General features: G+C 34.5%; 2 protein-coding genes across 2 annotated transcripts; one reads left to right on the forward strand and one right to left on the reverse strand.

Moving 5' to 3' along the window:
- Positions 1–2,190: 2,190 nt before the first annotated feature.
- Positions 2,191–6,451, reverse strand: LOC105317985 (pyridoxal 5'-phosphate synthase subunit PdxT). The gene is made up of 3 exons (XM_011414829.4): positions 6,312–6,451; positions 5,422–5,807; positions 2,191–2,624 (listed from the first exon to the last, which is right to left on the reverse strand). Exons 2-3 carry the CDS (start codon positions 5,779–5,781, stop codon positions 2,277–2,279), a joined length of 708 nt encoding a protein of 235 aa, XP_011413131.3. The 5' UTR covers positions 5,782–5,807; positions 6,312–6,451; the 3' UTR covers positions 2,191–2,276.
- Positions 6,452–6,474: 23 nt separating this feature from the next.
- LOC105318005 (pyridoxal 5'-phosphate synthase subunit PdxS) lies at positions 6,475–14,241 on the forward strand. Its single transcript, XM_011414868.3, has 8 exons — positions 6,475–6,611; positions 8,613–8,672; positions 9,922–10,022; positions 10,506–10,586; positions 12,484–12,604; positions 13,227–13,373; positions 13,478–13,660; positions 13,765–14,241. Exons 1-8 carry the CDS (start codon positions 6,593–6,595, stop codon positions 14,040–14,042), a joined length of 990 nt encoding a protein of 329 aa, XP_011413170.2. The 5' UTR covers positions 6,475–6,592; the 3' UTR covers positions 14,043–14,241.
- The last annotated feature ends 620 nt before the right edge of the window (positions 14,242–14,861 follow it).

Below are 14,861 nucleotides of genomic sequence, written 5' to 3' on the forward strand. Positions count from 1 at the left end.
AAAATAATTAGTGTTGTTCTCTTATTTTAACCATATAAGCTTGTTATATTACTAAATTAAGGTGTTTATTCTTTACAAAAATGGAAGTAGGAAATTATTTTGCATCACAAAACAACATGGGAAACTGTACATGTTATTAATGGCATACAACTCGAACTTGAAAAATACAATGCAATCCATTTACATGTATGTACACGTTTCTTTCCTTGTGTATAATTAGATTAAGTCGATATGATTATTTTCCGTGTATAGTGATTTGCAAACCCAAGGTAGAAAACGGCATGTTTCCACACCTGTTCAAGACAAAAGATAACCTCTAAATTGCAAACAACTTCGTCTTACCGTACAACCCCCCCCCCCCCCTTTTCTATCTTACAGAAGGGGTTTCTTGATTGGTAGTTGATTTTATTCAACTCTCCTATGCAGTTACTCTGGCAAACCGAAACTGAAACAGTGTTTGGACCTAAGCACAAATCATCACCGCTGACAAGACTTAGTTCTTGAAAATAATCGATAAATTCGATGTAATATACGCTGAAACAATTTATTAAAGGGAACTTATTTATAAATACCTTGAAAATACTAGTTGTCAGATTTGAAATAGTACGAACAATTTAGAATTTTTTTGCAGTGGTATGTATTCCTACGCCAGCGTTCAATATAGTCTCGTTCAACCATCAGCTGTCTCTGTACATCTTCGGCGAGCAGAGAGTCAGTCTATAGCTAGAGGTCGCATCATAAAGCGATCACGTGATCTGGTATCTTTTACTCGTTAGAGATTTACAGAGACAGCCAAGCATCTGGTTGAACGAGACTAGAGTTCATTATTGGTTGGATCCATACAATTTTTGAAATATTCCGAGTACCGATACATAGTTTGATGAAATCAATTCTATTTTTAAATATTACACAACGTGATTCATAAAAGGTTTTCTCGAAATTCTTGTCGAAAAAGTCCGAGAATTCATATTACAAAAATGTGCGTAATTCAAATTACGGGTCAAAGTCCAGTCATGATATAAAGAAAACTAAACATAGTGATAAGAAAAAGCAAAATTTTACTACTGCAGCAAAAATATGAACTAATATGATATAATGTATAGTAATATACATTGCCAATTCATATAAAAAAATAATGAAGCGCTGCTTTTTAGTTCAGAATAGGAACTTTGTTGTATAGGTTTGTAAAAAAAAAAAATGCTTCAATCAGCAAGAGTTGTTTTTTCTTTATCATAGACTATTGAAGGTTTAACATTTTATCATACAGTTAATGATAAATTGCTATTGTTACCAGTTTCTAATTTTTCATAAGGGGGTTTTCTGTTTTTAAATTTGAATAAGATAATTGTAAAAGAATCCTCTTGGTTTAGAAATGCTAAAAATGTGAACCAGAGCATTTTTTAAAAACACAAATAGGGGATCGAATTGGTAATTGGTATGATTTCAGTGTAGGGATATATTGTCTTGAATAAAATGTGATATTGGTTTTGTTCTCAATTTTGTTGTCCCATATCTTTTTCTCAGAATAGAAAACCCTTATTCAATTTTATTTTGTAAGTTTCAAACGACGATAACTAACTAACGTCTAGAGATTGCAATTGTCACATTTTTCCCAAATAGAATACATTCATCTTTATGAACGATCTATAAATAGAGAGAAAAAATTCACCAAAAAATCCCCTGACCTAAAACATCAAACACGTACTGTTCATGTGTTGAACTAGTACGTTAACTTTAATTATGTTTTTAACAAAAATAATCCATTGGGGAAGGGGGTGTATACAAGTAAATATTTCCTCATAAAAATCTTGATGAATATGATTCGCTTCTCGCAATTTTTTGTAAAATTTTCTTTACTTTTCCCCCTGCCAAAAGTTTGGGTTCTGTTCCTTCCCTTCATATTTTCTTTTTCTAAATTTGAATATAAATAAATGTCGCCTTCCAACATTCCAACATAAATTGGGGCCAAGCACCGCCTCCCTTGTTGTTACATGCCTTAGTAATTGTGAATTAACAGAAACAAAGTGAGATTATTTTCTACAGAAGTGTTCTCTCCTATCAGAGGGATATTCAGCCTTAAACATGGCTTAATGTTATTGTTTCGTAAGGACAGCAAATAAAAAAAAAATTGTATTTTTTCTCATTTTTGTAAAAGACACAACTATCGAAATAAAAGAAAACGTTGTTAAATCCACACATTACAATTTTTAATAAAAGTAAAAATTCTTGAGTAGTAAAAGAGAGGTAACTGCATTAAAAAATCTAGAACAACCTAATCATGTTCCGGTCATGGCCTGTTTGTTCTTGTAGACACGCTCTATAAAATACTGGTGCCACCTGACGTCTTCCGTCAGTTCCGGGTGGAAGGCGGTGGCCATTACATTGTCCTGCTGGACAGCCACAATCACCGGTTCGGACATGTCCGCTCGTTTCAGAGAGGCAAGGACTTCAACCTTTGGTGAAAAAGTTTGAACCACGGCAGGTGCTCGGATGAAAACGCCGTGAAAGGTTTTCTCTCCCGGACACACTTTCAAAAAACTGTCACTAAGACTTATGTCTGCTTCAAAACTGTTGACTTGACGACCAAAAAAGTTCCGGGAGACATCCGTATCCATGACACCCAACTGGAGAAAAGAAGACAACTATTATAAATACATTTTTAACTCAATATTCATTGAATACCAATTTCATTCGATTTAATTGTTGATTTGATAAACGAAAATAAATGTTCATTGAATTTCAAACTCTAACAAGGGCACTGATAAGCGGAGCATCTCCTTGCGACATGAATTACTGTGTAGGTGATGCATTATTTACGAATATACAGTTATGTAAATGCAATTGAGGTGACCAAATTGTACAAACCCTCCACTACTACAAAAAAGTTTTGTTTATACATGTACTAAATTTAAATCCAAAAATTATTAAGCGTCGAGCTGACACTTTCTTTTATATAGAATATCAATAATTTGAATATCTGTACTAATAGTCGTATATCAAATACTATTAGAATTAAAAAGTAAATGAATTAGGTTTTGTTCTGCTTTAAAAACTAAAATCAGTATATTTCCTTATAAAATAGATAGTGATGTGTTTATAATACAATAACTCATGATCATGGTTAGAAAATTCAAAGAAATTTCACAGTTCAAAAATAATTTTTTTTCTTTCTGCTTTAAATAGTCTTTGAACAATTTTCACAGGTTCATAATTTGAATACATTAACAGTGTGTCGCTTATTATAATAATAAAACAAACTTTTATTTATTTCAATTCCCGTTTGAAACGGTATGGTTGTTTACAAACAAATCCACAACACGTGCTATCTAAAATGCTTGAACAAACCAACTGCATTATCGTGTTTATTTATTGCAACAAAATCACTAGATACGCTTATCGCTTACATTTATTTTGGAGACCGTGCCCGATAACAAATAAATTTACATATAAAATTTTATTCTATCGGGCACGCTCTCCAATTAAAATGTAAGCGATAAACTAAAATAGTATTTAGTGAATGTTTACACTTTATTGTATTCATCCGCCTTTCTTGATTTAGCAAATTTATACTTATGCAATGAGTTGACAATAACCAGGGAGGCAAAGTTGGGTTTTTGTACACAATGTAGTTGAATAAATGGAGTAAAAATCTTGTAATACGTTTAATACTTTGAGGAACTTATTTCTTATGCGCATTTAAAATGCGGTGCAGAGCATGAAATTTTGGACGATTGCCAATCCAGACGATCGCTAGAAGGCTGCCGAGCATTAGCTTGACGCCTTAAAAAGCATTCAACTAATTGACTTGACAATTATTAGGGCTTGTCCTTTTACCATGCCAAACAAGTGTACGAAGTTTGATAAATATTTGTGTAAGGGTTTTCTTTAAATCTTGCTTCCAAGCTGAAGAAGACACACATACATACACACACGCACAGCAGCGATGCTATATCCCCTTTGCAACAAGTTGCGCGAGGGGATAATAATAATTTTACAGATCCTTGGCCACGAGAATACGTATCATTCTCATAAGAGTTGTAATAAGTCAAATGGGAAATGTCTTTCGCGGTCATGAAACAGGTTATTTCAGGCATATGATAAAATAATTATATGAATAATTAAAAAAAAACCAATTATATAAATGATAATAACTTTACGGTGTTGTGTCCTATAAGTTATGATATTTTCATTTATGACTAAAATGACTAAATTAGAGATATCTCTACATTAAGTAGCCTTTCTATGAAGTTTGAATGTTACAAATAGGGAAGGTTGGTGATCAATCTATAGACTAACACGAAAGACATTTGTCTATTAGAATATCATCAAGTACTATAACAGTAACTGTAGTACGCACAAGCCAGAATTAAAAAACCGATTGCTCAATAATTCATAAATACTTCAAAGTACTAAAGAGCTATTTTCATCAACTGAGTGTGGGCCATTTTAATTATTCAAGATGTTAAGTCCAACACCACTTAAGCCTAACCAATTTATTCTCGATTTTGTATCTGCAAAGTGCATTTTATGAATAACTTACCGTTGGTTGCCCACCTATTTTCTGATTCTCATTTTGTTTCGCTAAAATTATCATTCCTGCGCACGTTCCCCAGGTCACGTGTTTCCTGTCGCTAGAAGGCTGCCGAGCATTAGCTTGACGCCTTAAAAAGCATTCAACTAATTGACTTGACAATTATTAGGGCTTGTCCTTTTACCATGCCAAACAAGTGTACGAAGTTTGATAAATATTTGTGTAAGGGTTTTCTTTAAATCTTGCTTCCAAGCTGAAGAAGACACACATACATACACACACGCACAGCAGCGATGCTATATCCCCTTTGCAACAAGTTGCGCGAGGGGATAATAATAATTTTACAGATCCTTGGCCACGAGAATACGTATCATTCTCATAAGAGTTGTAATAAGTCAAATGGGAAATGTCTTTCGCGGTCATGAAACAGGTTATTTCAGGCATATGATAAAATAATTATATGAATAATTAAAAAAAAACCAATTATATAAATGATAATAACTTTACGGTGTTGTGTCCTATAAGTTATGATATTTTCATTTATGACTAAAATGACTAAATTAGAGATATCTCTACATTAAGTAGCCTTTCTATGAAGTTTGAATGTTACAAATAGGGAAGGTTGGTGATCAATCTATAGACTAACACGAAAGACATTTGTCTATTAGAATATCATCAAGTACTATAACAGTAACTGTAGTACGCACAAGCCAGAATTAAAAAACCGATTGCTCAATAATTCATAAATACTTCAAAGTACTAAAGAGCTATTTTCATCAACTGAGTGTGGGCCATTTTAATTATTCAAGATGTTAAGTCCAACACCACTTAAGCCTAACCAATTTATTCTCGATTTTGTATCTGTAAAGTGCATTTTATGAATAACTTACCGTTGGTTGCCCACCTATTTTCTGATTCTCATTTTGTTTCGCTAAAATTATCATTCCTGCGCACGTTCCCCAGGTCACGTGTTTCCTGTCTTCTATCCATTTTTTCAACGGTTCTACCATGTTGGTTCTTTTCAGGAAGAGGCTGATGGTTGTGCTCTCGCCCCCTGGAATTATTATCCCATCAAGACTGGAGGTCACGTGGCTTTGGTGACGCACTTCAGATATTTCAATGGGGGTGACCAGTTGTAATTTTTCTTTTGCTTTCAGCAGGGCGATTTTATGTTCAAGAAAAGCCCCTTGGACCTCCAAGATTCCGATTTTGACTGAGTCTGTGTGACCACATTCTGTTAGCAGAGGCATTTTTTGACAATTTTCTTTGTATCACTCTAAAATACAATACAAAGATAATTTATAAACAATTCACATTTATATAAAAATGTACATGTATAAACAGTATTCTTGTGGATCTATCACTTCATGAACAATCGATAAATTATAATAGGAACTGAGTAATGTGAAATAACTGTGCTTTTACAAACACAGCTGTGTTTACTTCTATTAATAATGTAATAACGAGGCATTTATACTACACACTCTGCACTCGGTACACTACGAGTACTTGTTTCCGGTGATAACACAGCTTCTTAATGACTCTAGAAACCGTCTCAATAAAACAAACAAACAGTCCTTGCAGTATTATCTGATTATCACTGAATTAATGTGTGACATTAATAACAGTACTAGTTTCTATGATAATACTAGTAGTTCGTATCCCCACGTGCAGTTAAAACACATGATAATTAATCAGTTCTAGTTAAATGTTTACACAACAATGGACCTAAAATTATTTACCCTGAACGGAAAAATCCCTGGCGGGTCAACCTACTTACCCCAAACAGGCTAGCTGAAACTGTGGACAAAGGCCATGGCGAATTGCGTCACAATAGCCTCCTTACATAATTATATATCAGTTATAAAACACTGAACTTACACAACCAGCTGGCTCGGATTAGATAAAAACAGGGAGGTCGCGTTCAACATCTACAGTGATAAACACACGGCCCTAGCCTTTCAAGTTTTATTTTAACAACTAGGAACCAGTTCCAGGCAGGTTTAAGCGTTCTATAGGGGATTACACCGACCGCAGCCTTAGTCCATATAGTGCATCATCATGAACGGTGTTTCTAACGGTAAGATATATTCTTTGTATTATTGTGATGAAATGTTTTCTATATAATTGTTACCTTTATATGTGTTCAAACTTTCTGATAAAATGGCATCTACATGAAATTTAATTGGTATCAAAACTGCCCATAGCACTTGTGGATTTAAAGGGCGTTCGGAGGAGGGGGGGAGGGGGGGGGGGTGAACCCCTTCTCCTTTTGAACAAAATTTAAAGATCAATTATTATTAAAACTACAGAAAAAGAATGTTAAGTCAGTTTTAGTTGTATAAATGTACATGTCAAAAATAGCCCATAAAAGAGTCTTAACACCCCACAAAACGTGGGAGCGTCCACCATGTTTCGCCCCCTGGCCACCACCAAGACTTTGCTTTTTGAGCCCCCTTTCAAAACTCCTTTATCCGCCACTACCTAGTTTGACTTTGACTGAATGCGTTTTTAGTTGAATGTTAATCAGTAAACTACACAAGCTACCTTCAGCTGATCTTAAATAAACAATGAAAGTGTCACCGATTTTTTTCTCTTTTATAGAAGCCTACTTGTAAATACAAATATGAACATTAGTATGGTCTGGGACTCGTACTATTTGAAAAACTAATTTGTTTTATTTACAATATATTTAAAGCTACAGGTTTGTGCAGTGTTATCGATTATTTTTACCTATGATGCTTTATATGAAAATAGACGGCGATGACAGCTGTTATCGATATTTGTCTCACATTAAAACTCTAATATAGTCTGAATACAACTCAGTGAACACTTTTTATATTCCGAACAGCGATACTTTAACGCACGTTGCTGACTCTGTACGCCAACAAAAGAAAACGTTTACAAAGATTTTCTTTGATAGAGTTACAGATCAAATGGAGGATCGTATAGTGGCTCTCTCTAAACTTATTAGTCCCCTACCGGTTTCACCGGAGGAGACTATAGTTTTCCTCTGCGTCCGTCAGTCCGTCCGTCTGTCCGTCTGCCCCTCCGTCCGTCTGTCGGTCTGTCTGTCTGTCCCACTTCAGTTTTCCACACTTTTTTTTCTTTATGCGTTTAAGGAATAAGATGAAATTTGCTGAACAGCTTCAAAATGTCAAACTACAGTTTACACTTTTGTAGCGTCTGGTTGACATATTTTCGAGAAAATTAATTTTTTATATTCCAATTTTTTAATGTTCGGGTTCGATATTCTGCATAACAGTGCATTGTTTTCACATTTTTCACAAACCGGTAGGGGACGTGTATTGCTAATGCAATACTCTCAGAATGCTTGTTTTCATACAGAATACACCAATTGATATTCAATTAAATAAATTCCATAATAAACTGTGCCAATAAGTTCTATAATAAATTGTGATAAAACGCTGTAATAAGGAATTGTTTTTTTTATAGTCTTCGTCCATAGATTTTTAAATGTTTATTGTTTTTAGGTTAAAATAATTGTCTCCAACCACTCCCACTGTCAATGAACTCATTTAAGGGTCCTCGACATCCGTGACCTTAACTTTTTACGGTACAACAAGGTGATTTTGTTTGTAGCGCGAAGTTTGAGTAATCTATTTTTGTAGAGCATTTACTATAGCAACGAATAAAGTCCCAAGTTCGAACTCAGCAGGCAGTTTTGTTTTGTTCTTTTTTCTTTGAATAGCTACGAATTTCTAAAAGTTTAATTTCTCCTCAAAATTGAACTCGTCGTGTCGAACGCATGCCTGAATTCCATGTCTCAAAGAAATATAAAGTTTGGGTTTGTAGGCGAAACTTGAGGATCCCTAAACCAAATACAATGTACTGACTAACAAACATCGTATCATTGTGAATGTAATCGACCTTGCGACAAACGCACTATGTTTAGTTAATTAAATATCTCATTATACATACATAATGTGTCCCCTTTGTTTAAATGTGATAAACTTCGTGATAAGCGCTCCTCATATACAATGGCTTGGACCATTCATCACACTGAACCGTCAGTGCACTACGCAGTTTCTGTAAGTCATTGTCTCTAATTCGTTTGCAGGTAAAGACCTCGATGTCACCAACCTCAAATTACAAGATGTCGCCAAAGTACAGCAAACAGGTCAGTCATCTAATTAAAAACAAAATAAAACAGAAACATTGCCATGGGCGGATCTCGTAGATGGAACTTTATGCTAGCACCATAGGCGTCGGAACCGGGGGGCTAAGGGGGATTAGCCTCCCCCTCCCCCTTTTTTTGCCAAGTTAGACATGACCATTAGGATTGAAGATAACTTATTTTTTTGGAGAGTGGATTTATACTTGTAAGGAACGATAAGTCTTAAAGTCTTATATTGCATATAAAGCTACATTAAAGATTGAAAGTGGCAGGAATTGTGTTTATTAAAAAAACCCTTAATAAATGCATATTTCATACACACACTTAGAATGTATGCCAAAATAAACTATAATCTAACAGGCGGTACAAAGAAAATGGAAGTATAAGGTAGCAAGGGACAGTTTCGGATAAAGTACCCTCAATATTTTTGTAAAATTGAGAGTTGCTGTACTTGAAGGCTTATGAGTGTTGCTAAAATTCATGAAATGATTTTTAATGATTATCATTAGTTAGAGGGGTGTCTCTTGTTGAAACTGATATGCAATATGTAGGCCCCATATGTTAGGTACATGAGAATCAGAAGTTAAATGCGAAACATGCGGCTATGACTGTTGTGTTGACTTTACACAGTGAAATTGCAAGTTACAGACGGGAGGTAAAATTTCACGAAAAGTAGGTGGATGGGACATTGTAAACTATACATCGGTCATTTTCTGACATGTGATAGTGTGACATTCACGCGGTACGGAAGGTCAACCCTATGCAGGGAATTACCTGGGGGAAGTCTAAAAAGCTGAAAAATCATAAAAATTAGCAAAATATGACAGGGTCAAAATCTCATAAAAAACAGTATGTAGAGAAGCTTACAGGTTTTGACTAGTATTTTCTTCAGAAATTGACCATATAATGAGTGAATTAAAGGTATTTGTGCTGAATGGGAACTGAGGAAATTCTAGTTACAGAGTTCCGAAGACATGCATCCCTTGGCTACAATGAATTGTATCAAAAAAACTGTCCCCTGCCACCTAAGGCTTGGACGGAAATGAACATTTAAAAAATAATTCTAAACAGCGTTCCTATAGGAAGTCCATTCTTAACAAAGACTAGTTTTATACCGGCGATGTTTAGGGTACATGTGTGCTTATATTATCTGTTCTACACTCGAAATATTGTGATACGAAATGGCGTATGCACAAAAAAAATCCTTTTTATATTCTAAGTAAAATATTTAAACATCACAATAAATTTACAGGCACTTTCAAAGTCAAGGCGGGTCTGGCTCAGATGGCAAAAGGCGGAATAATCATGGATGTTACAACACCAGAAGAAGCCCGCATTGCCGAGGAGGCAGGGGTAATGTCACGTGATCATGAGTATATTGTATATCATATATCTATTTTTTAGTTGCTGTCTTGGAGGGATTGGAGGTAGGGGCGGGGTTAATAAACTTGCTACAGAACTGTTCAATTAGTTAAATTGTTATTTATATTATATACCGAGGAAACTGTCAGAAATTTTAGAGTTTGTTGACTTCGATCGAACTAGAGTACCTTTAGGTCCTACATTAAACAAGGTTTAAATCAGATGTTGCCAGAAAATGGGTCGAATGACTAATCACTAAGGGCAGATAGCACGGGAACTTTTCACGGCATTAAGATGGCTACTCTATATGAAATAATAAGTTTATTCGCCGTAATTTTACATAGAAAGAACACACAAATTTAGTTTATATTCCAATTATTGAAACAGAATGGTTCTTTCCAAGACAGCTCGGATTTTTTATTGTCGGAAAGGCGTGTGAATTGTAATTTTAATAAGAATTCGAACTTCGTTTAGGCATGCGCAGTTATGGCTTTAGAGAGAGTTCCCGCTGATATTCGTCGACAAGGAGGAGTTGCCCGGATGACTGATCCAAAGGTAAATATATATCAAAAGATCGTGTTCAAAATAATGGATGTGATTCTTCTCACTGAAACGACATTTGTTATCACGAAATTTACAGAACAAAGTACCTAATTAGTACTGTGAGCATTTTTACCTAATATAAATCTATTTTGTTTATAGAAAATGACTAAAGTGGCATGATAAATTCTATGTTTCTGTTTTTACTATTTACAATGCTTTAGGGATGCATTTCTAATAATAAAATGAGATTTAAGAGTCAGTCGAAGATTTATAAGAAAGATTCTTTGTCATGTAAACACGACTCGTGCCCTGTTTTTGTTTACAGGGGTTCAATATACCAGTACACATCTTTTTCAAGCTGATTTGTCTATCATCTTATTCACTTTAAGCATAAATAAACAGTTCCTAAAGTTTAACAAATACATTTTAGGTCTAAAACTGGAATTTTCACTTCAACGTGCAAAATGTAAACAAAAGCTTTGTTTACATAGCAAAGAATTGTAAGTTTTGTAACTTATAACCCAGCGAATGACATTCAAATTTTGGTTGTCTATTAAAATTGCTTTCCTGGAGCATTTTAAACATTAAAATCGGAAAAATAATATTTGACCCAAATCGTGATCACGCCCCTTTAAGGCTGTATGGGACACCTATCGGTATAAAGAGGATTAAAATACACTATAATCAGAATACTTTCACTGTGTTAGAATTTTCTATACAATATTTGACAAAAAAATGTGTTTTAAACTTATGACTTACAAGTTTGTAGTTAACGCTCTAACGTATTGAGATACGCTTTTAGGTAGCAATTTGCGAAAGAAAAGATTTACAAAATTATTCTTGATTTTTATTGTCTATTTCGATAAAAGTACACCACAATGTAGGTTTCCCAAACTACAATCTATCTAGTTTTTCTTTTTAATTCAGACATTCTAATCGCAGTTTCCATTAGGCCTAAAAAAAATTTGTTCCTGTTTCCTGTCGCCCGACCGACCCTATCTTTTACCCTCCGACCCTAAAAGTTTTTTTGTGATCATGATGGTGATCGGTAACTTCGCCAGAATTTCCTCAAAAAGAGAAGTGAAAGTGCCCGGTCTTCTAAATTCACAATCGTGTAAACTGACCTCACTGGCAAAATAATGATAGTAAACTAATATACAGACATTTTTACTGCATAAATTAACCTTGTGGTTATAGTATAACTGGCAACTATCTTATTTTCAGGGTTTATAAATACGGGTGATGCAACAACTTACTGTGCATTGGAAATTACAAAAACGATGTTTATTACTTTGAATCCTGATATAACAGTTAGTTAATAACCTGTTATTAGTTAATAACTGCAATAAATGTTAAAATTATCATAAAACTGCTGTCTATATTATCTTGAAAATTAAACAGATCCTCTACATAATAACGTACGATAGTAAGTGGGTCAAAGGGTTGGACTAATACCCTAAATACACGAAAGTACAGACACTGATTTGATATTGACATTAAGCTTAAACAAAACAGAAATATTTATCCAGAAAAGGATAAATACATTCATACACATGTAGATTAAATTTTGCAAATAATATTAGTTTTTATTTTTAATTTAAAAAAAATCGATTTTTTTTTCGATGCAGGTTGTTTTCTATACATTACATGCATAATAATACATATGCCTTTGGAAATTTTGAATCATCATTAACATACTGTGCACTGTGAACATACTTTTTTCTCATTATAACACACACTCTTGAAGTTTTTAAAAATAAAATATTTTTTAAAAATAAATTTTTTTTCTTACCTACCTACCCTAATTTTTTTGGTCAGGTGACAGGAAACATGATTTTTTTTTTTTGGCCTTATTACAAACAAGTAAATTGACCATTAATATTATATGGTTTTTGGTTTTTTTAATCAGTTAATCAAAGAAATCATTGCTGCTGTCACAATTCCTGTAATGGCCAAAGCGAGGATAGGGCATTTTGCGGAGGCCCAAATTCTGGAATCCCTCGGTGTCGACATGATCGATGAATCTGAAGGTACAATATATTCCGAAAGAAAAGATACTTCTATTTAGACTGTTCACTTGTCGATTCTTGGTTTAACAGTTTTTAAGAATTTTATAACAAAATTGCTCATATATCATATGTAATGTTGCATTGCGGCAGCAGCCCAAACTGCTACGTGTGGTAATGGTGCGAGAAATATGAAATTAGAGTAAAACAAAAATAGTGGTGTTTGAAAGAACGTGTTGTTTTGTTCCTACTAGGAAGACTTAACTGTAGAACTGTAGCTTCAGGGGAAAATTTTGGTTGACGGACCGTGAAGATACAGTTCCATCCATACAATATATTTATTGCGCACAAAACGGTGCGCATGGTTTTGGACTTTAAACCTAATTTAGGAATACATTCTTTGAAAATGTTATTACCAAAAGATTTCTGAGACATTTTACCCTTGATATCATATCATTACTTCACTTACCTCTGAATATCATTTAAACACCCTCACCTTAAGCGAAGTAGTCTGGTTTGTTTATATATAGGTAAAGATGGCGACTCTTCATCCCGAATTTACCTTAAATTTTGAGGTCTGTTAAGGTAAAGTTTAAGTCAACAAAAAAATGTTAAATCGGACTAAACGTCGTATTTTCTGTTATAGTATTAACGCCAGCAGATGAAGAAAACCACATTAACAAACATGACTTCAAAGTCCCGTTCGTCTGTGGTGCACGAGATTTGGGCGAGGCTTTACGAAGAATTTCAGAGGGTGCCGCCATGATAAGAACAAAAGGAGAGGCCGGAACAGGTAACTTCTATGTTACGCTTATATGAGTATTCAGTGTTGGTTAAATTCATTTTAAGCCTACTTGTATGATATAAAAATACAATTTTCTGTGCTCTAATCGACAGGTGACGTTTCACAAGCTGTAAAGCACGCACGGACAATTGGTAAACAAATCAAAATTGCACAGGCAATGGATTCTACCGAAATTTATAACTACGCCAAAGAACTTCGAGTTCCGGTAGAGCTCCTCAAGAAAACAGCGGAACTTGGAAGACTTCCGGTCGTCAATTTTGCCGCTGGAGGTCTAGGTATGCATGTCTTTTCTGATTTGATATTGTCGATTTTAAGTTAATATAAGACCTTTGATTTTTTTAACTACCTGCGACTTACTTGTTACAACTGTTTGTTTTAGCTACCCCTGCTGATGTTTCATTGCTGATGCAGCTAGGAGTAGACGGAGTCTTTGTAGGATCAGGAATCTTTAAAAGTAGCAACCCACCAGAGCGCGCACAGGCCATGGCGCAAGCTGTCACACATTACAAAGATCCCGCCATCTTGTCGGAGATCAGCTCAGATCTGGGTGAGGCCATGTTTGGAACGCCCGCTGCCGACATCGAGCCCAAAAAACGATTGGCAGGAGCTCCCGACGAGCGTCAACAAATATGGAATGCAACTCTTGGTGTAAAATGACCCAATCAAAAGATATTTTGAAGCCTTCGGATAACAATGACAATAGAAGTTGTGTTATATAACAAGATGGACACAAACCTCGTTATGAGCAATGATTCTATAAATGTAAATCAAATTGATATCCTGCCAGCAGAGGTACATACCTACATGTATGGTGGTCAATTATAGAAAATGTCTGGGGGGGGGGGGGTTCATTAAAAGAAATGTTGTATGTATTGTTTGGAGTAAAATTGGTGTTTTCGTGGATTTACTTTGTGGGCGTTATAAACATTATCGGGTCCTGTGGATCTATTCATATACAGACATTTAGAAAAAAATCGCTCTATGTACATGTATGTATACAGACATTTAGAATAAATCACTCTCTGAATGTATACAGACATTTAGAATAAATCACTCTATGAATGTATTCAGACATTTAGAATAAATCACTCTCTGAATGTATTCAGACATTTAGATTTAATCGCTCTCTATACGTATACAGACATTTAGAATAAATCACTCTGTGAATGTATACAGACATTTAGAATAAATCACTCTCTGAATGTATACAGACATTTAGAATAAATCGGTCTATGAATGTATACAGACATTTTAGAATAAATCGCTCTCTATACGTATACAAATATTTAGAATTAATCGCTCTCTGAATGTATACAGATATATAGAATAAATCACTCTCTGAATGTATACAGACATTAAGAATAAATCGCTCTCTATACATATACAGACATTTATAATAAATCGCTCTCTATACATATACAGACATTTAGAATAAATCGCTCTCTATACATATACAGACATTTAGAATAAATCGCT

This window comes from Magallana gigas, chromosome 5, assembly GCF_963853765.1.
Source record: "Magallana gigas chromosome 5, xbMagGiga1.1, whole genome shotgun sequence".
In the NCBI taxonomy this organism is placed as follows: Eukaryota; Metazoa; Mollusca; class Bivalvia; order Ostreida; family Ostreidae; genus Magallana; species Magallana gigas.